Here is a 20,239-nt window from a genome sequence, read left to right on the forward strand (position 1 = left end):
GTGATAGACTGTGTCGTTAATTAATTGGTGTACTCAATAAATTATTTTTATTATTCATCAATTTTGTCCCTTTATCGACCGGTTTGATCGTGAAACGGGTTTCAGTTTCTCTCTGTGGTGTCGAAAAGTCCTGGTTTTAATTTGACGACGTCTGCAGAAACCTGAACCCGTTTATCAATAAAGTTTAAAAAAAAAAAAAAAACAACAAACAGTGACGTCTGTGACACGCGACACAGCCCTTAGAGGAACCACGCGTGTTGTCAGGACCAGGACCCGGGGCCGCTGAAGTCCAGGTTTAAATCCACTTCTCGGTCCGTTTAAATCCGTAGCGATGGGGGACCGGAGTCGGCTGTGCTCCGTGTGGCTGGGCTCGGAGACCGGCATCCTGAAGGGGGTCAGCGTGTCCCGGAAGCAGGCCTTCAACTTCTGCAACACGAGCCACCTGAGCCGCGACCAGGAGGTCCGGGCGCTGTGCTGGGGGGACCCGGCGGAGAGCGAGCTGCTGGTCGGCTCGGTGGACGGAACCGTGAAGACCTTCAGCCTCGAGAAGGGCGCCTTCACCGAGACCCGGCGCTGCGGAGACCCGGCGGACGGCTGCTTCACCGGGCTGGCGGCGCTCGGCGGCTCCGCGCTGCTCACCTGCGGGGAGTGCGGGACGCTGCGGGTCTGGAGGGAGGACAGCGGCGAGCCCGTCACCGAGCTGGACGCGGGCAAGAACGTGTGCAGGATGCGGCAGAGCCCGGTACACCCGCACAAAGTGGCGACCGGCGGCAAGGAGAACGGCCTGAAGATCTGGGACCTGGAGAGACCCGAGAAGCCCGTGTTCACCGCCAAAAACCTGCGGGACGACTGGCTCGACCTACGGCGGCCGCAGTGGGTCAAAGACATGGCTTTCATCCCGGACTCCGACAAAGTGGTCACCTGCACAGGCTACCACCAGGTGAGTCTTCACCGCGCTGCTTTGTAACTGCGAGACGTCCGGGTATTATAGGCCAATCTCCGCTCAAAAACCGGCAGTTTTAAAGTCCCCTTCGCTACGGGCGAACCTTCACCCGGTCGCTCAGGTTCTGACGGCTGGACTTACGATCCTTAAACTCTTCTCCACGGTTCGGTACCATCCAACACACCGGTATTAAAGGGACGTGTCAACAAAAGGCTCGTCTCAGAGGACACGAACCTGCTGCCAGTCTAGAAAGTGACCGACTGGTCTCTTAATGCAGGATCTGGCAACATACAACAAGACCAAAGTTCACGTTACGACCGTTTTCTGGGGCTTTTAAAGGCCCGTTTCCACCTGCAGACTGAGAATCCCGAGCGGGCCTGTAAAGACCAGTTCAGGCGGGATTAAAGTCACAGAGGGAGGTGTGATAAAATGCCCCCCCTCGTCTCCCCCAGTGAAACCCTTGTTCAGCTGCTGCTGCAGGAAAACCCGGTGACCTCCATCACCATCCAGTCCCTGTAATTATTCACAGACGGTTTCAGAGCGTGGATCAAAACGCTTCCACAGAGAGAAAAGGACTTTTAGTCCCATTTCATAGAACTTCATACATTTATCCGACAACTTTAGTCACAGGTGACTCTTCTACCTGTGACCAGTTATTAAAATGATGTTTCTTTTATATGTGAAACTATCACACGTTCACACAGGTGGTAAACAGCTCTCCATCCCAGCGAGACCTGTCTCAGCAACTGGTATTGGGCGCTGGAGGCGTCTAATACCAGTTTGCTCTCTGGACGGGCGTGAAATCCCAGACCGGCACGGGTCACACTCACCTTCTGCGGAAACACGACTCCTGTGTGAACCAGGAGCTCCCGCCCCCTTCCCTCCAAACCCTCACTTTGTTGTGTGTCTCTGTCTCCTCCGTCAGGTCCACGTGTTCGACCCGTCCTCCCCTCAGCGCCGTCCCGTCCTGGAGGCCGAGTTCGGCGAGTACCCGCTCACGGCCCTGTCCCTGCCCGCCGCCGGCAACGCGGTGGTGGTGGGGAACACCCACGGCCAGATCGCCACGCTGGACCTGAGGAAAGGTTTGGTCCGCAGCTGTCTGAAGGGGCTGGCGGGGGGCGTGCGGTGGCTGCAGTGTCACCCCTCCCAGCCGGTGGTGGCGTCCTGCGGCCTGGACCGCTTCCTCCGCATCCACAGCCTGGAGGACCGCAAGCTGCAGCACAGAGTCTACCTCAAGTCCAGACTCAACTGCCTCCTGCTGGCCAGCCGGGATCTGGAGGACGGAGGGGCGGCGACGGACGGGGAGGGGGCGACCCAGGAGGTGAAGGAGGAGGAGGAGGAGGAGGACGAGGTGTGGGACGCCATGGAGCAGGTGGAGGAGAAGCCCAAGAGGAAAACGACAGAGGAGGAGGAGGAAGAAGAACCGGAGAAGAAGAGCAAGAAGAAGAGAAAGAAAGGCCGAGACTGAGGGGCGTTTGAGGCCTGATCAGGGCGTGGGACATTTCAACACCGTCAGTCACGTCACCAGACTGAAACACATGAAAGATAAAAGCTTTGCCTTTTTTTTTTTTGGCTGACCAGAGACTGAACTCTGATCCGTCTCTACATTTATTTTCACATTGTTTTGTAATATTGTGTCCGAGGGCTTTATTCAAACAGAAGTGCCTGCAGTTGTCTTATGAGTAAAGATCATTTTAACGGCCACTACTACTTTTCTTCTTAAAACATAAATCAGGTCCCTGAACGTCAAGGTCAGAGCATGGGATTTCCTCTCCGTACCAAACGTCAGGGACTGAAGCGCTACGTCTGGGGCTGATTTCCTGGCGAGGTGAGGGCGTGGACGACGGACACAAAGCGGCGACCTGTGTGGACGGTGGAAACAGAAGCGCCCTCCGCGTTGTCTACAGGTTTTGTCTGCTGAGACCACAAAGACTCACAGGGAGCAGTTGTCACGTGGTTTAAAAATACCCCAGTCTTCCGGTTGAGTTTTGCCGCGTTCGCTTTGATAAACTCGTTCAGTCGAATTCTGCACGTGGTCAGATTCACGGCAGATTCTCGCCAACGGTGTCAGTCGACTGGTCAAATGTAGGAAGTCCATTTCCAGCCCGTAGATAAACATTGGACCAGAGCTGCGGAGAATTCCTGATTCCGATGAACCTTTGGGACCTGGACAGTTTAACCAGGCAACTGAGATCTAAGTGAAAGTGCAGGCGGAAGGAGTTACCACAGGTCAGAATCCTCCATTACAAGTGAAAGTTCTGCGTTCAGACGTTTATCTGAGTAAAAGTGCAGAAGTATTATCGGCAAAATGGTCTTAAGGCATCAAGAGTAAGAGCCAGGTCCTGAAAGATGAGATTTTTTTGTTGATGAATCAGGCGTTTTCCTGGTTTCACCCGATTGGACTCCCTCAGGACGGTGTGGGCGGGCTCAGACTTGATTGACATCTCTCGCTCACCTGGGGCGCCTGTCTTTCTTTTCATGTTGATGTTGCCTCTTTAAACACACCCAGTGTCGTCATTTGCTCCCTATTCAGTGTCAGTATCATTCTACCAGTTATTTTAATGTAATAAACGACGCCTCACTCAAAGGTTCAGCTTTCATTGATCTCATGAATATTTTAAGGACTTGTCGGCTACGGTTACAGCTGTCACTTCAGTGTTGGACACACACTTTATACTGACGTGTTGTTAGTGTGACCCAGCGCTGCGGTCCTTCAGCCTGGTCACTCAACCTAAAGTACAGATCCCAATGACCTCTCTTGGTTTGAACAAACGGAATCCATGAGTGATTCAAAACTAGGTTCAGACTTAATAAAATGCTGCCGAAGAGGGGAACAAGGTTTTGAGGGTTATTTTACAGTAATGATACGAATCAAAAAGGCATTCGTTGTTTCGGTCCATTTTCTATATTAAGTGTTGTCTGAAACGGCAGGATTCTGGTGGGGGGGCACAGAAAGACCTGTTTGGGACCCAACACACAAAGTTTAGACTTGAGACCTTCTCACCCCACTTCAATCAAACCATATATCATAAGTTCAACATGTGTTTTGTATGTAAGTAACTAGTAACTATACCTACATATAAATGTAACGGAGTAACAAGTGCAACATCTACATATAAGAACATGAGTGAATGTACTAAGTTACTTTCCACCACTGGCGTGGGTCTGACTCCCTGAGTCTGGGCGCCGGGGTCGCTGTTACGTAAAGGTCACAACAGCGACCTCTTCAACACGACCCCAGCGCCGCCTGCGGGTCGGGGACAGTCTCCGGCCGAGCGTTGGATCTGCAGAGACTGAACTCTGAGGTAAGCGACAAGAGACTCATCCACGCGTATTAAGACATTTTATTGAGCAGTAGCATCACATTAGTAACAGTGTGGAATGAAATGTTTTGTCGGTAAAGACAGAAATCCAGCCCGAGGCAGGACCCTCACGCCGTCCTCCTGCTCCTCAGGAGAGAAAAGCTTCCAGGACCCGATTCTCAAATGACGCAGTCGAGTTTTCAGCAGGTCCGAAGCCCTAAAAATCCACGTTTCTCAAAAATATCTCGGTAAAAACACGACGTTCTGTAACAGCAGCGACGCGAGGGTTCTGCCTCAGCGCTGAATTCTGTCTTCACGGTCTGTTGGTCCACTTCAGTCCTCGTTCATAAAAATGTTTCAACAGCTTCTAGACTCAGACCTCAGACATTTCCGGAGCTGTAAACTCCCTGATAAAGTGGCTAAAATCCTCGACAAACGTAACGGTAACACTTCAGTCTGACGTGTAACAGCGGCTACACGTGAAATCCCTTTCTGATCACAGGTTAGCGAACACAGTAGAGAGCAAAACATCAAATCAAGGTTAATAAAACGCTCAGTCGAACCTTCAGCTCCAGACTGAGGCAAATGTGGAAAATGTGGTGACTTCTGCCAGAAGGCCCTGCCTCTGATGTCGACGTCTTTTCAGTGTATTTACCTTCTGTAATTTCCTCTCCATATGCTCTGTAGGGTCATAAACCAAAGTACTGGGCAAATGACAACGTGAACATCTGAACCACATTTCGTCACAGTCCATCCGGTTATTTCACTAAACACCATAAATCTGAACCTGACGGGGGGGACCATGAATGTCTGTCCAGAAACGTCCAGTGGATGCTGAGATATTTCGGCCTGGGCCGACCCGCAGAGAGACGCGACCCTCCAGCTGCTAACGTGGCTACCAACCACAGTTTGTGGTTTTATTGGGGGGGGGGGGTTGCTGGTAGCCCAGAGGCGCGACAGGGTGTCAACCACTGAAAACTGTGGCGACGCTACGCGGAGGAGAGGCCGGTTCAGATGCACACAGAAGTCCTCTGATCTTTTTGTAATTTTTAGAGAAATTACAATTAACTGTAGAAACCAATGTGAACACTAACACCGTCCATTCAGCTCATTTTATAGCAGCTGTTCACTGTTTGTCTGGATCTGGTTTCACCTGGTAGCAAACCGCTACAGAGACGTAACATAACAAAAGATCATTCGGGTCAGAATGACAGGAATGTTTGAATGTTTTTCAGAGCTAGGATGCAGCAGAAAGGACGAAGGTTCTTCCTAAAGCTGAGACGAGACAATGAACCAACGATTCAATCGAATCGGCAACTGTTCTGATAATCAAACCGTTAAGAGTCATTTTTTTTAAACAGGGCTTCTGCAGGTCCGACAATTTAAACCGAAGACTTTTTAAAACCGTTTTGATACCACGCAGAATGTAATTTACTACCTGTCTCAAGACTGTGAAAGACACCAACAAGCACCGGTAGGGAGGATAAGGTCTGGAGTCATTTACCAAGTACACGAGTTCGACTTTTGAAACTTCTGTCACAGTTTTGTCAGCACTTCCCTGCTGTATACTACAATAATTCCTTGTCTTGAATTAATTACTCATTATACACGACCTCCACGAGCAGCCCACAATGGACGGATGAATAAATGGATAGATTAACCACAAAAAAACAAGTAATTCATTAGAGGTTTACATCCGGTCAGAGGTCTTTGCTAAAATCACAGAGAAAAGCATTTAACAACAAGCTTTACACTTTCTAACCATCCTCCTATGACTTTAATATCTCCCGAGGCCTTTTTTAAATAAACTTCAAGATTCAAAGACTTTTCAGACATTTTTCGAGACCTGCGGAAACCCTGTTTAAGGAAAAACGAGCGAAACAATTCTCGGCTTCCGGCTTCTCAAATGTGAAGACTCAGCTCCTAGTTCCCTTAGTTTTCTGAGACAGAGCTGAATACTTACGGATTCTGGACTGTCCGTTGGACCTAATGAGGGTTTTTAAATGAAACTGTGAAGGCTAATTTCACAACATTCTGACATTAGAAAGAGCAAAGGATTAGCTGAGAGAGTAATCTGCAGATTAATTGATGAATGCTAATGAAACTAAACGTCGGCTGCAGTCATAGTTCCTCTTCCATCCTCTTGAACACTGGTAACACTTTGTCCAACCACAGTAACTGTACATAGAGTATATTGTGTGTACTTAGACTGTCATTATACAGGATATACTACACTATATTGTTATATCTTATGAGCTCAGCGCAGTTTCAGACGTCAACTGTCAGTCATCTGAAGCTCTAAACCCTTCTACAGGTTAAAATGAAAGGTGTCGGTTGGACTCTACCGTTAAGAGAAGTCTAACAGAGGGTCTGCGGCCCGACGGGCCTCCAGCCTCGGGTTCTGTCATTCTGACGTCTTTTCGACACTGTTGGCCATTTCTCCCGCTCCTCCGCCCCGTCCTCCTCTCTCCCGCTCCTCCGCCCCGTCGGCCTCTCCTCCCCGGGCGAACTGCCGCCTGCTGAGTTTCTCCGGGTCGTGTGAGGCCATGTCGCTGAAGTCACGGAAGATGTCCTGAAACGTCTCGTCGTCTCCTGAGGGATTAGGCCACATTTAAAATCAGCTCGGCGTCGTCAGAAAAAAGGTTTTTGTGCGTCCCCCATCCACAGTTCACTCACCCACAGCTCCAAAGAATCCTTCTGAGTCTCTCATCTCCTCATTCATCCTGGCCATCCGCAGTCTGAAACAAGAACCAGTGAACTCAGTTTACTAGTATCGTTATTAACACCATCAATAGCCTTCAATTCACCATCCTGATCTTTGACTGCAGGATGGACGACGGATGAAGCCACCCGTCTGTTCTTAGAGCTCTACTACCAGTGGGACAGACACTGTAGAGTTTGTCCTGAGGGTGGCGTCGGAGGAAAGCTCGTCTTGGTACCTAAATTTAAACGGTTGGGAGACTCTTGACCGACGTCTGCAACCTGCACGGTGGAAGTGACATGACCCACAGAGACGGTGGACGCTGTCGGGGTTAAAGCGGGTTGGTTTTCAGTGGCCTATCTGGCTCATCTGCTTATACCGAAACAAAGTGAACAGGGCGGAAGACCGTGACACAAAATGTCCGTTCTTCATCAACCTGCCGTGTTTCTTTGTTTCATTGGACAAATCAAGATTCATCCGTTAAGACTTGCAGGAAGCCAACCTCCCTCCAACATGACGCATCCAGGATTATGCAAACGTGACGTGTAGTTAATCAGATTTTAAAAACCACATTTAAGGAGCCCTTCAGTTACTTTGACTATTTCTGTGTTACAGCTCTATTTTGCAGAACTTTACAGAAAAGTATCCTGGTCGTCTGTCACACATGTAAACGTCTAATCCCAGTTTTCAGAAACCCGAATACGCTACCTGGAGTACTCCAATAGGAACCTGGAAACTGGGGTCTGTAAACACCTGATCCAGGTTTCCGAACTTTCTCTGCTGGCACAGAACACAGGGGCTGAGATGGTGAGAAATGGGGACGCACACAGGTGGCGGGAAACCTGTGTGCTGTGGGGATCAGGAATACGGGGAATGAAGAGCAAGGGTTTTCATGTTCTACGTGAATCAAGCCGGACACCAGGATGCCAATGTGCACATGTAGACGAACAGACCAATGCCGCCGTAGTTACTAGACAACAAACGTCATCTTCAATAACCAGGTCTTACTGAAATGTGTCCATTGTATCATTCATAAAAACATAAAAACCCTGAGAGATGAAACCGTCGCAGCTCCCGCGACCTGATTCGAACACTGACTCACAGTGTGACGATGTCGGCGTGGGCCGTTTCCACGGCGATGGCCAACGGGTCCTGCCCTCGCTCGTCCACGGCGTACTGATTGGCTCCTCTCTTCAACAGCAGACACACCTGTCTACAACGGCCAATGAAAATCCGTGTTGGTGCCGGCTTAAGCTTCATTTTTGAACAGGTCAGTGAGTGTGCGATTACCCGGTGTGTCCAGCGGTGGCGGCGGCGTGCAGCGCCCCCTGCCCTCTCAGGTCCCGGAGGTTGACGTTTGCTCCGTTCAGCAGCAGGAACTCGCAGGCCAACAGCGACCCCTGCAGGCAGCGGCGAGACACACAAACACTGAAAAGGACACCGTGCACAAGCGAAGACTGAAAGCCGCTTTTCCACTGCAGACAACAAGAGACGAACTGGAGAAGACATTCTTGATGTTCACAAGCTGGTAGGTGGTCCAACATTAGTTTTCCATAATCTGTCTTAAACCTTTAAATGTTTCCCTCCTGCCAGATGCTGAGAAATCTTCTCCCTCCTTACAGAGTTGTGAAGTGAGAGGAGCTATTTCATTAATTTCTCCCATAGACACTGTCACATGGCCAACAGCTCTCTGTCTCTACAGGTCATCCACATGAATCTCTCCCGCGTCACTCGTCTGAACAAAGATGAACAACCGTGTTAGAAAACATCTGGGTCTTTGAGAGAAAGTCGGTCACAAACTCGTCAACAACGCGTTTCGAATTCCTTCACCTCCGACTGAACTCCCCTCCGACAGAGGCCAGCTGTTCTCAGGTCTCTCTTGAGAAACCAATCTCGGTCTCAATGAGACGACCTAATTAAATGAAGTTTAAATAACGACCAAGCCTCACGAGTATTGTGGAATTTAGAGTTTTCTCAGAAACATAGTGTAAATAATTCAGACTGAGGGGTCGGAAACAGACCCCTGTATGATGGTTACATAATCCAGGGAGAGTCCTGAGTCTCTATGTTCAGTGACATTCAGGAGATCTTTAAAAGAAAAACCTGAAATGTGAATACAGGATGGAGCCAGACAAAATGCTGCAGCGGTCAGCACCGTCACCTCACTGCAAAAAGGTTCTGGGTTCGACCTGCCGGTCAGCTGGGGCCTGTACGTTCTGCCGTGCCTGCGCGGGTTCCCTCCAGGTGTTCCCACAGTCCACAGGCGTGCACGACAGGCTAACTGGCGACTATCGACTGCCTGTAGCGTGAATGTTTGCCCGTCTCTGTGCGTCGGCCCTGCCAAGGGAGTACCCAGCCAAGGACGATCGGCTACAGCTAACGCTTCCCGAGCAGAACGCGCACGGCGAGCGGAGAAAACAGTGGGAATGAAACCAGAACCGACCGCCGTGGGCACAGGTTACATTTCCTCAGGCCCCTGCAGTGAAAACGGGCGATTTCAGTAACGGTCTTCATCGTACGTTAGAGTTTAAGATGCGAGTTTATATTAAAACTTAACTCGTAATGACCCTTAGATGCTCGATCCTATAAAACACCTTTACGGGAACCGGTCACTGACGTTATTGATCAGTGATTATCTGTGCAGCTGCTGAGTCTTCAGCCTCTCATGTTGTATTATTATTGTCTAAAATGCCTCCTCACCCCGACAGCGGCTCCGATCAGCGCTGTGCGTCCGTCCTCCTCGGAAACGCTGCCGTTGACCTCCGTCCCCTCGGCCACCGCTGCTGCCATGGCAACCAGGTCTCCCGCCAACGCTGCCCGATACAGGCGCAGCCCGGCCTCGTCCTTACGCCGCTCTGAAACGGAATGAGATGCTTCAAATATCTGAAAATCAAGTCCTACCAGAACAATAAATCTAAATGTGTCACATTAAATGTAAAAGATCAGAAACTTTAACAACAATATATTCACAAAGGGTCCCATCTTACCATTAGGAGTTTCCTCTTAAGACCTTTTCACAATTAGTTAGATAGACGGATTGGAAAGACTTTCATTATTGATTAATCTGCCAATTATATTCTCAATTAATTTATTAATTGTTTTCTGTATGAAATGTCTCTGGATCTTGTTTTCAGTTCACAATGATTTAAAACAGAAAAAAACAGCAGATCCTCAGCATAAGAGAAATAACTAGTGAATGTTTTGCAATTTTTGCTTGAAGAATGACTGGAATCAATTATTATTGAGTATCAAAATAGTTGCTGATTATTTACTTTTTCTAAACTAATCAATCAATCGACTAATTGTTTCAACTCTACATATATAGTTGGATAGATTCTTCCAGAAAACTTCTAATAAAAGGAGCGGGACAGGCAAAATAAAACACTGGCAAAGTTTGGAGAAACTTTTGGCCCATTGGATGTTTTGTGAACACAGCCCACGGTTACTTGGAGAAATCAGGAGAATGGGTTTACTTTGCTTACCGGGGTTGAATGATGTTAATTAATTACATCATTGTATATTTTTTGGCTGGAGCATTAGGACATTATGACGTTGCACGTCTTTCCTTTCAGCACGAATGTGTCTGAATTTTACATTCAACAGTTCAGCTGCTGAAACTGACTAATGTAAAGTCAGAGAGGAGACTTTCGTCCTGCCCACGCTCACACGGAAAAGATGATTACAAACCCCGCTACATTTTTACAGGAGAGATCTGGCTGGAGAAATCAGGTTTATCTAATCCCCTAGTGGTTGACCAAAACCTTTTGGAAATCAGCCTGAAGGGACCAGTGTGTGGAGAGTTGTTGGGATATTTTAGTCTGGACCCAAGTGCTGCTATCACAGGTGGATTTCTGTGACCAAAAATCCACCTTCACCTTACTTTTCCTCAGACAGGAGGCTCCAGGTGTCTGACTGTTTGACTTACGAGCTCCATCTGAGCTGCAGTTCTGCACAAATCTCTTCTCCACATATTTCTCTTTGATCCACATCTCTTTCTCCGCTCTGAGGAAGAAAAGCAGATGCTTCAGTTAAACAAGAAGCTTCACTCTGTTCCGTCACCATTAATCATTTAGGTTTTTTACTGATCAGCAGCCAAAAAACCCAGAAGTCTTCATTTCATACTGAAGATGAGCATTTTTAAAAGTATAACCAACAACTAAAAACATATATCAACTAGACTCGCATCAAGTACAACAGGGTCTAAGCACTCCAGCACATTTAAACACATTAATCAACTATGAAAAGACTAATAATCAATTTTGTGTTACTTGACCAGGGATTTATTGACTTACTGTTTCAGTAACAAGACACAAACACAGGTACTGCAGAGCAGAAAATCAAATGAGGGATTTTACCGCGGGCTGTCGGCTGTGGGTTTAACTCGTCCTTCCTCTGAACATCGAGCCTCGTAGATCTGGTTCATGACAGTATTTCCCAGAACACAGAGAAGCTAAAGAAGAAGAAATCATTTTAGGTCATTTCAGTTCTTTAGCATGTGACCAGAGTTTTGTTTAGGCACAAATAGAAAGAAGGATTCATTTTAAAGTCGGGTATTATTCTATATTTTTCTCTTTGTCATCAGGTTTGGAACCTCTGGGGGGTTGAAAGAGAAATCTAAGGAGTTTTGCAATTATAACAAATATAGTAGAGAAGAAGAATAACTATCTCTGCTACATAAAGTTATGTTTATTTATTTGTTCTCCAAAGGTATTTTTTCCTGTGGTTTGAGAACTTAATGTCTTAAAACAGCTCTGCACTGTAGTTTTCAAACAGGAGGAAATAGTTCATTTGTTGGGGACTATTATCTGTAGTGGATTAATCAACGTTTGGTGCTGTAGTGAGTATTTTTTTTATAGATTTATGGATTTCTGTTGTATCTTTTGGTTACTAGAGGAGAGAGGAACTGGACATGAAGCAGACCCAGTACAACGTTACCATCTCATTGACGGCGTCAATAATTACATGTGGGGTTCCTCAGGGTTCTATTATTGGCCCGTAACATTTTCAGTTTACATGCTAATATGAAACATGCCAATTAGCTGTCAGTAAATCATCAGACAAATCCTTCGTTGACTAATTCACACACAGATACACTTTCTGACACATTAGTTGGTGTTTGTGTGTGTGTGTGTGTGTGTGTGTGTGTGTTACCTTCAGTTGTTCGGCCTCCCATGAGTCCAGAGTCAGAGATCGCACCTTAGACAGGTGAACACCCAGGCTCCTACAAACATGATGGCATCATATTAACCAAAAACTGGAGCACATTTTGTTGGATTCATGTTCTAAAATCACTTCACACAAATAACATCATACGGTATATAGTATATATAGTATAAAATATGAGATAATGTTATGATCCTGTAACGCGTTTTGGAGAAAATCAATTCCCGACCGTAGAAACGGAGCAGAGAGCGAATCATCTGCTGTCACAGAGGATGAGGAGCTCAAAGAGAGAGTCTTAAAAATGCAGAGTTTGCTCTCCTGCTGCTGCCGAGGACAGAGATGCTACGACGAGCTTAGAGTTGATGCCTCGGTAACGGTTACACACCTCTTATGTCTCAGGTGTGGCGTGAACTCACGCTGAGTCGCACCTCCTGCTGTGGTTACCTGTGTATGCCGGAACACTCGATGCACATGGTGACGCCCAGGTTGATGGAGGCCCAGCGAGGCTCCTCCTCGCCGCAGTCACAGCACCGCTGGTTCCCGGGGCCCCTCAGGGCCACGCCCAGGGCCGCCTGCCTCGGAGCGGGGGGCCCCGGGGAGTTGTCCCCACCACACAGGGGAGGGGGGGGCTCTTTAGGCTGTACACCGGTAAGGATGACAGATTTATTTCAGATGTAAAAGCATTGAAATGTGTATTTATCTTAGAGTCATCCAGACGGTGTTAACGGATATTTCACTTTATTACAACTCTGATCTTTTTTTTTTTTTTTGAGACATGACCTAAAATATCACTAGTAATTGTTGCATTTATCTCGGTAATGATTAATAAAAGATAGGTCATTAAATACACCTGTGCATAAGATCCTCCGTCTTCGCAGGGGACCTTTAATTAATTATTTGCACTGATTCTGATTTTGATTAATATTTCTTTAACATCTTAAGTTGCTAGGAAAAACAGGTAAATTATACTAAAATATGCTTTATTTTCACATCTCCTGTGACTATAAAAATAAATACTATGAATAGAACTCAATAACACTGTAAGGGCTTCTATTATTTCTTTATTCCATCAGCAGGATGTTTTTGCCAAACTGCAGATCATAAAGTACGGTCACACCCCGCTGAACAATCCCACAGGAGCTGTGCCAGTCCGCTACTTTCCAATGTTTACATTTAGCTTTGTTTCGTCCTGTATCGTGTTCACTGAAGCCAAAGTGCGCACATGAACCAGCGTTCTCATACGGCCGCATTCCTCCAGTGCTTCAGTCATTTTGTCTGCAGATGAGACCAGGCACACAAGATCAATTACCCTGCTTAGCTGGAACAGTGTCAACTTGAATTATGAGATTAACCCACACAACAAACTCTTGACTGCTTTTGTGCTCATTATCGTACTCTGAAGACTCTTGAATACTTTTACCAAAAATAACAAAGTGACTCAAATGAGGTAAATTAGGGTCATTATGTCAGTTTCCTACTCACCGAGTTAATATCTGAGATCTGGGTTCACCGCGACATCGTTAAAAAGAAGAAAGACGATCAGACAGGCTGGGAACAAACCCACAGCTCATGCAGATTTGTCCAAGTATTTTGGAGGTTTAATTGTCCCTCACTGAACAGAACAACTGTGTGAACACAACTGTAAGTAAAGAAGGTCAAAGTTAGTGTGTGAACTGTGACGGGTGGCTACAACAGTCAGCTAATTTTACAGTTTTTGCTTGCAGATAAGTTTGTCCAACCTGGAGCTTTGTTTCCCACCTGTCGAATGATCAAATGTCATCATGTAAACGGATCTCAGATATTAACTTGGTGAGTACGATGCTGTTATTACTGATAGAAAAGATGGACAGAATTACAAAAATAAGACCAGAGCTGCAATAAACCAGATTTATCCTCGAGGGGGAACCTGCCTGTGTGAGCGGAGTGCTGGCTCTCTCTCTGTAGGCGAGGTCGATGCTGCCCTGCAGAGCGCTGAGCCAGGCCTGCTTCAGCTGCTCCGAGTCGGCCTGCAGGGCACAACACCTGACACAAAAGTGAAAATGCGTATGTGTGAGGTGTTTTTAAACATTTTCGTCTTCCGTCGGAGCCGGTGGGCTCGGAGCTGAGAGCCACGGTCAGAGGAGGGAAGCCAGAAAGTGTCTATCGATGTTATAAGACACAGATTAACACCGGAATTATGCTTCGCTGTTGTGTCGTATATTTGAATGTGAGCGAGTCTTACTTCTGGACGGAGAGCAGCTCGAAGCAGAAACGTCGATCCATGTGCTCCAGGGATTTGACGGCGCACAGTCTGAGATCCTCAAACAGAACCACGGCGTCCTCCTGCAGCAGAACACGGAGCCGCAACAGTTCACTGAGCCTCCGGCTGTTCATTTCTATCGTGACAATCCACCAACTGCCCTTTTATGGTTTTGGTTTTTCAGCACCAAAATAACAACTTCCAGCTGCTAAAATCCTGATCAACATGTCGATACACTGTGTCTGTTCAGCATCAAAATTATTAGTTTTATGTGTGTATGGTTTTTTTTAATGGGTAATTGTTCTTTTTTCCTTTGTAATTTGTGGTTTTGATAAGCGCAACATAAATACACTTTATTATCATTTATCATTAAATAATAATTTGCTGCAGTTGCAATAATTGAAAAACAGATGCAAACACTGTACATAGAGCATTTTGGGTGAAACCGGCTACTGCTTGATCTTTATTAGCAGGGACATAACTTCAGCTAAATGTTCCGTCCTACCTTGTGTGACTTTCTGTAAATGAGTTGGTTGTCTCTGATGGAAAACCAGCACCTGAAACCAGTTTAGATATTAAAAATAAGTGTTGTTCGTATCATGATACGGTACAGTTTTCATAATGTTGAGACTTATACCGGTGTTGTCATGAACGATATGATAAGACAACACACACAAACACACACACATGAAATACAGTATGTGCAGTTTTAAAAGGAGCAGTCTTTCATCAGTAGAAACCAGTAGAATCCGGTCTGTACCTTTTCCAGGTCTTGGATTTCCTCCTGGACCGTTTGAACAGGTAACCCTGGATGATGTCATCACTCCCAGGACACGGGCTGACCATCGGCTCACCTGAAGCATCCTGAGCGCGCGCACACACACACACACACACACACACACACACACACACACAAACACGCACACACACACACACACACGCACACACACACACACACACACACACACACACACACACACACACATATAAACACACCATCCTGCTACAGAGCTGAACTAGACGTCTAGTGTTCAGTTTCTTGCTCCTCCAACGTCTTTGTGTTACAAACCGGGCCGACAGCGTGTCACAAATCCACACTACACACTAATTCTAAGCTGGTTTTTGGCAAATACCGTGTTCACACTGCAGAAGTGACAACATGAAGTCTGCTCAGAGCGGACAGCATTCAGACTGAATACGCTTCATTTTTTTTAGTGTACTGTTGATGCGCACTATTCTCCCACAACGACAGCTGCTCACAGCTGGAAAAAAGTTAATGGTGGATGTTGAAAGAGCTCTGGAAATTTCTGGGAAAATAAAAATTAATCATCAGTCTACAGGAAGACATATTGTTTTCTATTCGTGAAGTTGAACTTGTTCTGACTTTCCTAAGACACGTCTGATGTTGCGTGTAGAGTGGTTGAGTTTAGCGGTTAATTAAATAAATTAATTAATTTGGCTTTGGACCTTTGAGTGTGTGGACTCCCTATGTTGTTACAAGCACTTCATCTGTCAGCCAGAGGTCTGTAAAGCATCCGTCTAACTCAACTGCCGGTTAGGTCTGTGTGTCTGATGGGAACGTGATTAGCTCTGCAGGTATCTGGTCATGAACCAGAGTAGAGGACAAATTAAGCTGTCGACCTGATGATGGCGCTGAGGGGAACATGAACGCCTGAACCACATTTCATCGCGGTCCGTCCAACAGTTGTTGAGATACTTCACTCAAAACCAAAATGTCAACCTCACATTGGCGCTAAAGGAAAAGTCAGGGGGTCACCAAAGTCAGTAGGACCCATCCTCTGGGAGCAATGGACGTCTTAACCATTTTGTACCAAGGGCTCCAGCAGAGGTTGAGGTATTTCAGTCTGGAGCACAGTTCAGGTACAATACATATTTTCATACAGACAGTCTCAATGATGGGTTTCAATAAGGTAAGCTAATGTTTATTTTGCAGTGAACACCTTGTTTATCTCCCAGCATCCCCCTCTCCAGTCGAAATAAAAAAAAAAAGAAATCAGGATCAGTTCAATTTATCTGCTCAAGCGCTTCCCCTGCGACAGCTACTCCACTAACGCACGACCCATCTGGTTCCTACTCGTCAGCCTCCTCTCACTTTCTTTTAAAGCTCCACATGGAAAAGTTTCTGCTGAGGAATCTTACTCTCTGCTGCACCAACAGGTGCTTGTTCTCCAGGTCTTTTCTTTTAGCCGCACAGTCTGACGACAGCTGGGACAACTGAGGGACAGACAGAAGAAAGAGCAGACCACGAGGTTACAGCACAGCAGAGAAGAAGAAGTTAACTGACTCATTAGTGATTATTTCGACGGTCATGATTCAGGTGAAGTGGATGAAAGGCAGAAAGAGCTCAGAGGTCAGAGGTCAGGACCTGTGCTGCCATGGTCTTCATGGTGGGCTCCAGGTCTCTGAGTAGGTCGAAGCCTTGGTGGAAGAAGGTTAACTGAGCGTGGACGAAGGAGAAAACCTGACGACGGTCAGAAACACACGCGTCAGTAAAGGAGAAAAACATGACAGACAGCGCAGGGTCCTGCCAGCGTAGCCTAGAGCAGTGGCTACCGACCTGACCCACCCCCCCGCACCCCTTCATCATCACCACTCCTTACGTTTCAAACAGGTTCTCATGAATGGATTTTAATTGGATGTTATTTCACACTATTAATTATACAGAAGTGGATTTTTCCACAATATTCTTTTCATAGAATTGAATTGTCAGTGTTTTGGCCGCTTTGGTCAAGCTTGCATTCTTATTACTACGACAACCTGGGGTGTCCGAAGCCGCACGTTTAATCTAATACTTCATTACTGTTAAGCTAGCGTTAACTATTCAACCGTTCAGTCATTACTCCAAGCTAACTACTTCATAAAATGTTGAAATAACCCTTTAAAACAACATGTGTATGCACTGATTCAGTTTGTGAATGTTAACAACAGGCCAACTCACCGAGTTTAAGATGTCAACCTTCTGCTGAGTCTTGAAGGTATTAAGCTGAAAAAGAAAAGGGAGATGTCAGTGTCTGATATTCAAACGGGAAAAAAATAAAATCTCAGGCAAGCTGGCATCAGCCGTGAGGCCAGATCTCTGTGTTGCACCTGCAGACAGTAGTCCAGGGCAAAGTGCTGGTAGCATTTACGAGTGGCGAGCAGCAGGTGACTGGCCCTCTCGGCCTCGCCGGCTTTGTGGCGAGACACCTGGGCGTTTTTTACCGCCGCCGTCTCCAGATCCTCACCGATCCGGACAAACTCCCTCCTGGTCTCTGCCAGCTGCGGGAGGAACCTCAGAAACACAAACACCCCCACCATCGGGTTAATTAGTGCTCTCATTAATCAGCTGCTCTAGGCCAAGAGTTGTAACTAATGCTACTGTCTACGGCGTGCAAGAAGAAAAAAATCCGGACCTTTATGAATGAAAAAACCTTCTGAGACACTGCTAAGAATGATGTCGGCTGCATGTGTGTGCATTGGACTTACTGTGTGCAGAGGTTGGTCAGCTGTTGGCTGATGGCTCTCTGAGTCTGATCAAACAGCATCTGAGGACAAGAGACCGACAGATGAACAGACTGCTGGAACCGCTACTACAGGTACTACCATGCCTGCCGCCGCTGCTGCTGTGAGGAAACCTCCTTATCGTAGCAGCACTAACGGATTCTAGCTGATGAGAACTGTACACGATAAAATCACACAACCTCAATAAGATAAGAAGCTTCACGGATCAGCCACAACATTAAAACTGGCTTTATCAGGTTTGTGGCTGATCGGTGTATAGAAACATTAGACACCGTAATATTAAAGTTAGAGTGTAAGTAACTTTGAAAACTAATCTACACGACTTTTTAAATACATTTGGAATTTTCATTTTCATGTTTAGCAGTGAGTCCGTGTTTTTTCTTTTTCGTTTGTGAAAGCTTCAACACTGTGAGGAATCCTCTCAGGAATGAAAGAAACATAACAGTTAGAATACAGCTATAAATGTCATTGATTATGTATTAGGTTTGGTAAACTCTTGGTCTGACAAATCACTATTTTATGACTTTTTTAGACTAAGAAACAAGTAATGTTAGTCATTAGTCGTGGCCCCTGACCCACAACATTTTAAAACAAACGCAGGGATTGAACATGAAAACAGGATGTGTGTGTGTGTGTGTGTTTGTGTGTGTGCACCCACAGTGTGAAAGCTGACCATCTCCTGCAGGCCCTGGTTGAACTGGTTCAGACAGTTCTGAAGGGGAAGGAAACAGGAAGTGGGTGAGAACCATTTCGCAGGAAAACATGAAACAAAAAGCTGAGACATGGACGCTCTGCCCCAGGTCCAACACACATCAGCAAGATGAGGCCTTTTCTACAACAGGAACTTAACAGGCTGCTACTTAATATGTAACCACTGTCACAGGTTCTGCTTTTTTCCCCTCTGTTCTCCACCAGCTTTGGGTCCGTGCTCCTGAACTTACACCAGGGCTCGGCTCAGGAGGTGATACTGAACCGGCTTTCAGGTACTCTACAACCAACACAGTCTGAATAATGCAGGACGTGTGTTTAGATGAGCACGGCAAAGAGACCGTGTCTCAATATGCAGATGATATTCTGTTTCTTACAGGTTGCTGAAAAAAAATTGGAGGCCTTATCTCATAATTATGACCTGCTATCTCATGATTACAAGGAAATATACTAAATACTATGGTGACATTAAGTAACAGCGAGCAAAATTAAGTGTGATAAAAACTTTGACGGTGACAATAGAGGTGAAATTTCTAACCAGGTCACCCACTAATTATGGGGGGTAGTATGACCAAAATCCCAACATTTTGTCATCAGCATCTTATATTCCAGACTGAGAGTTTACCGCCAGGAGGGCAGCTCTGTGAGGCTGTACGTCGGCTCGGTGGTGCTTCCAGGTCAATACTAACATCAGCATCATACTGGGCACAGTGGATATCTGTACTACGTTTCATGGCAGTCCATCCAATAGTTGCTGAGATATTTCAGTCTGGACCGAAGTGTCGGATGGACTCTGCTGCTGTCGTGGCTAAAAACGACAAGTTTGTCCTGTCGTTGCCTTTTTAATGACGTGTGTCATTAAAACAGCGCAAACACAAGGCAGAACCTAAACCCAAAACCTCACAAGTTCTTCAAAGTTCATGTGAAGCTTCAGTTTGTGGTTCAAATTCACACAGTGGAAAAATGCCTGATGTGTACTGTACTGTATTATTATTAGCATGAGCATCATATAGGTCCATACAGTGACGACGCTGTCCTTCTTCTGGTACACGGAGAGTTCAGCCAGGCCGCTCAGGAACAGCTGATTGGCTGAAGTGTATGCTTGTCCCGCCTCCACCATCTTACCACACAGCTGCATCACCTGATTGTTCAGAAACAGAGATTATAGACCAATCAACAACCGTCAAAGGTGAACACTAGGTTTCCTCTGCAGTCAGAAGACTCAAGGTAAAAACACAAACTGTGCGTGATTGCGGTGTGACACTAGTACTTACGCAGTAACTGTTGCACTAGGTTTTCATGTTTTACGGTTTCACAATATTGAATCAACAAGGTTTAATTTGGACAAAAAAAACCCTTTAATGTCAAAGTGAAAACAGACCTCTACAAAGCAATCTCAACATCAGCAGCAGGAGTAGTAGTAATACCAATAGTGGTAATAGCGTTAGCAGTGGTGTCAGTAGCAATGAGAGCAGTGGTAGTTAAGTAGTAGTAACAATATTAACCGCAGCAGTAATCATACTAGCAGTATTAACTAGTAAATGCGCTCAGTAGAGCGCAGACTGCGCCAAGGCCAATGTCAAACATGAAGCAGACTTTAGAGGAATAAATTCAGATTCATAGTAAATGATCTGGATCTGCTGCAAAATGTAATGGTTTCT

The 20,239-nt window shown here is 46.2% G+C and overlaps 2 protein-coding genes across 5 annotated transcripts in view; one reads left to right on the forward strand and one right to left on the reverse strand.

The window, feature by feature from the left end:
- Positions 1–99: 99 nt before the first annotated feature.
- wdr74 (WD repeat domain 74) lies at positions 100–3,795 on the forward strand. The gene is made up of 2 exons (XM_040131729.1): positions 100–940; positions 1,869–3,795. The coding sequence occupies exons 1-2, from the start codon at positions 332–334 to the stop codon at positions 2,409–2,411; spliced, it is 1,152 nt and encodes a 383-aa protein (XP_039987663.1). The 5' UTR covers positions 100–331; the 3' UTR covers positions 2,412–3,795.
- A 483-nt stretch (positions 3,796–4,278) lies between these two features.
- The window catches only part of zgc:162872 (BAR_ACAPs and ArfGap_ACAP domain-containing protein), a 17,451-nt gene continuing 1,490 nt past the window's right edge, over positions 4,279–20,239 (reverse strand). Inside the window, exons 3-23 of one of the 4 annotated variants that reach the window (XR_005707764.1) lie at positions 19,600–19,719; positions 18,529–18,582; positions 17,835–17,893; positions 17,457–17,640; positions 17,308–17,352; positions 16,735–16,830; positions 16,509–16,583; positions 15,109–15,212; positions 14,854–14,905; positions 14,331–14,431; positions 14,020–14,131; positions 12,554–12,747; positions 12,098–12,167; positions 11,302–11,396; positions 10,872–10,948; positions 9,647–9,801; positions 8,237–8,346; positions 8,049–8,159; positions 6,922–6,983; positions 6,591–6,837; positions 4,279–5,520 (exon numbers count right to left, since the gene is read on the reverse strand). Coding sequence is in view for 3 of the 4 variants with exons in the window: in XM_040130851.1 (XP_039986785.1) it covers positions 6,650–6,837; positions 6,922–6,983; positions 8,049–8,159; positions 8,237–8,346; positions 9,647–9,801; positions 10,872–10,948; positions 11,302–11,396; positions 12,098–12,167; positions 12,554–12,747; positions 14,020–14,131; positions 14,331–14,431; positions 14,854–14,905; positions 15,109–15,212; positions 16,509–16,583; positions 16,735–16,830; positions 17,308–17,352; positions 17,457–17,640; positions 17,835–17,893; positions 18,529–18,582; positions 19,600–19,719 (2,064 nt within the window). In the remaining variant the exon portion in view is untranslated. The other 3 variants (XM_040130851.1, XM_040130852.1, XM_040130853.1) reach the window with 3 other exon arrangements.

This window comes from Xiphias gladius, chromosome 7, assembly GCF_016859285.1.
Source record: "Xiphias gladius isolate SHS-SW01 ecotype Sanya breed wild chromosome 7, ASM1685928v1, whole genome shotgun sequence".
NCBI classification, from domain to species: domain Eukaryota; kingdom Metazoa; phylum Chordata; class Actinopteri; order Istiophoriformes; family Xiphiidae; genus Xiphias; species Xiphias gladius.

Excerpts from the sequence above, each read along its gene's own strand:
- wdr74 (XM_040131729.1), top strand. The coding sequence starts at position 332 with ATGGGGGACCGGAGTCGGCTGTGCTCCGTGTGGCTGGGCTCGGAGACC. Across the intron at positions 941-1,868 it reads CCTGCACAGGCTACCACCAG|GTCCACGTGTTCGACCCGTC; the intron begins GTGAGTCTTCAC and ends CTCCTCCGTCAG.